The 2034-nt window shown below is 50.5% G+C and overlaps 1 protein-coding gene across 1 annotated transcript; it reads right to left on the bottom strand.

The window, feature by feature from the left end:
• Positions 1–848: 848 nt before the first annotated feature.
• LOC148594250 (olfactory receptor 14J1-like) lies at positions 849–1808 on the bottom strand. Its single transcript, XM_088527280.1, has one exon. The coding sequence runs from the start codon at positions 1806–1808 to the stop codon at positions 849–851; it is 960 nt and encodes a 319-aa protein (XP_088383406.1).
• Between the last annotated feature and the right edge of the window lie 226 nt (positions 1809–2034).

Below are 2034 nucleotides of genomic sequence, written 5' to 3'. Positions count from 1 at the left end.
TCTAATCCCTCCGGGGGACTGCAGATGACTGCACAGTCCAGGGCACCTGCACTGCAGAACATTTCCAAGGGTGCTCGTTGTGTCCAGTTGTGCCTATACATCCTGCCCCTGGTATTTGATACATGGTGACCCAGAGGGCTCTCCGTTCTCCCTTCTTCCTGACAGTTGAGTCCTCACTGCCTCTCCTGAGACTGCAGAGTCCTCTTTTGCTTGCGAATACCCAGTGCTTTACCTCTAAGAAACTCCATCTTTGAGGACCTCTCCCTTTATGAGGCTCTACTCACAGGCCATCCCAGGAATATGCTGTCCCAGGAGGATCTCTGTGCTCTCCTGACACCACCAGCTTCCCCTCCATGAGAACAGCCGTCTGACACTGTGCCTTAATACGTAGGAGAGCTGTGCATGTGTAAATCCATGACCATTCAGCATCTCCACTATCCTTGGACTCTGAGAGGTGAATCCCCAAACCAGCCCTTGGTCTCTGAAAGATCATTACATGATTCTGAGCTCTGTGTTTCTGAACCCATGAAGAATCCTAGGCAGCAGACCCGAGAGAGGTGCAAGTTCTTGGGCCTATTCTTGGCATCAGCTTTGGAGGAAAAGCCCAGCTTTCACACACTGTACTGATACAAATTACTTTATTACAGAGATACTGTTAGGGGGCCAGTCCTTTTCCAGCATTCGACACAATTGAGGGTATCAGGTGAGACAGAGCAGACACCGTAAAAAGGGGAATGAATACAAGTAGATATGTAGCAACACGGTAACAATTATTATCACTAGTAACAGACATAATGAAAACAACTTGAAGAAACAATGCTCAATCCAGTTACGGGATACAGAAAGAGTCATTTGTGGAGAGATGTGGAAAAATTACCACTGCTTAAAATGGTCCATGAAATCACTTTCCTAATGGCATCCTTGAGCTCCTTGTTCCTCATGCTGTAGATGAGGGGGTTCACTGCTGGAGGCACCACCGAGTACAGAACAGCCAGCACCAGATCCAGAGCTGGGGAGGAGATGGAGGGGGGCTTCAGGTAGGCAAACAGACCAGTGCTGACAAACAGGGAGACCACAGCCAGGTGCGGGAGGCACATGGAAAAGGCTTTGTGCCGGCCCTGCTCTGATGGGATCCTCAGCACAGCAGCGAAGATTTGCACGTAGGACACCACAATGAAAACGAAACACCCAAAGACCAAAGAGGTACTAATAGCAAGAATTCCAACTTCTCTGAGGTAGGAGTGTGAGCAGGAGAGCTTGAGGATCTGGGGGATCTCACAGAAGAACTGCTCCACCACATTGCCTTGGCACAGTGATATGGAAAATGTGTTCCCAGTGTGCAGGAGAGCATTGAGAAAATTAGATGCCCAGGCAGCAGCTGCCATTCTGACACAAGCTCTGCTGCCCAGGAGGGTCCCGTAGTGCAGGGGTCTGCAGATGGCAACGTAGCGGTCATAGGCCATGACTGTGAGGAGAGAAAACTCTCCTCCAAACAAGAAGACGAAGAAAAATATCTGGGCAGCACATTCCAAATACGAAATGGCCCTGGTGTTCCACAGGGAATTTGCCATGGCTTTGGGAACAGTGGTGGAGATGAAGCCCAGGTCGAGGAGGGAGAGATTGAGGAGGAAGAAGTACATGGGGGTGTGGAGGCGGTGGTCGCAGGCTACGGCTGTGATGATGAGGCCGTTGGCCAGGAGGGCAGCCAGGTAGATGCCCAGGAAGAGCGAGAAGTGCAAGAGCTGCAGCTCCCGCTTGTCTGCGAACGGCAGGCGGAGGAACTCATTGAGGGAGCTGCTGTTGGGCATTAGCTGCCTCCAGTTACGTGGGACTGTGCAAAGAGGTAAAGACAGTGACATGTCAGGAGAGACCTTTCTTATCAAAACTCTTTGACATTTTCACATCCTCTTCCACCTATGCAGACAGAGATGCAGATGTAGACACATGCTCCTTCTTGTCAATATCTTAGTTCAGCTCTCTGTCTGGAGTTCCAGCTCATACTGTCTGAGTGTGCCACGAGCAGCAGGAATCTCC

Source organism: Tinamus guttatus, unplaced genomic scaffold (assembly GCF_059628265.1).
Source record: "Tinamus guttatus ecotype Peru unplaced genomic scaffold, ASM5962826v1 Tinamus_guttatus_pri_ptg000273l, whole genome shotgun sequence".
NCBI classification, from domain to species: domain Eukaryota; kingdom Metazoa; phylum Chordata; class Aves; order Tinamiformes; family Tinamidae; genus Tinamus; species Tinamus guttatus.
Note: the sequence above shows the minus strand (reverse complement) of the source record. Positions and strands in the feature narration are given on the sequence as shown.

Excerpts from the sequence above, each read along its gene's own strand:
- LOC148594250 (XM_088527280.1), bottom strand. The coding sequence starts at position 1,808 with ATGCCCAACAGCAGCTCCCTCAATGAGTTCCTCCGCCTGCCGTTCGCA.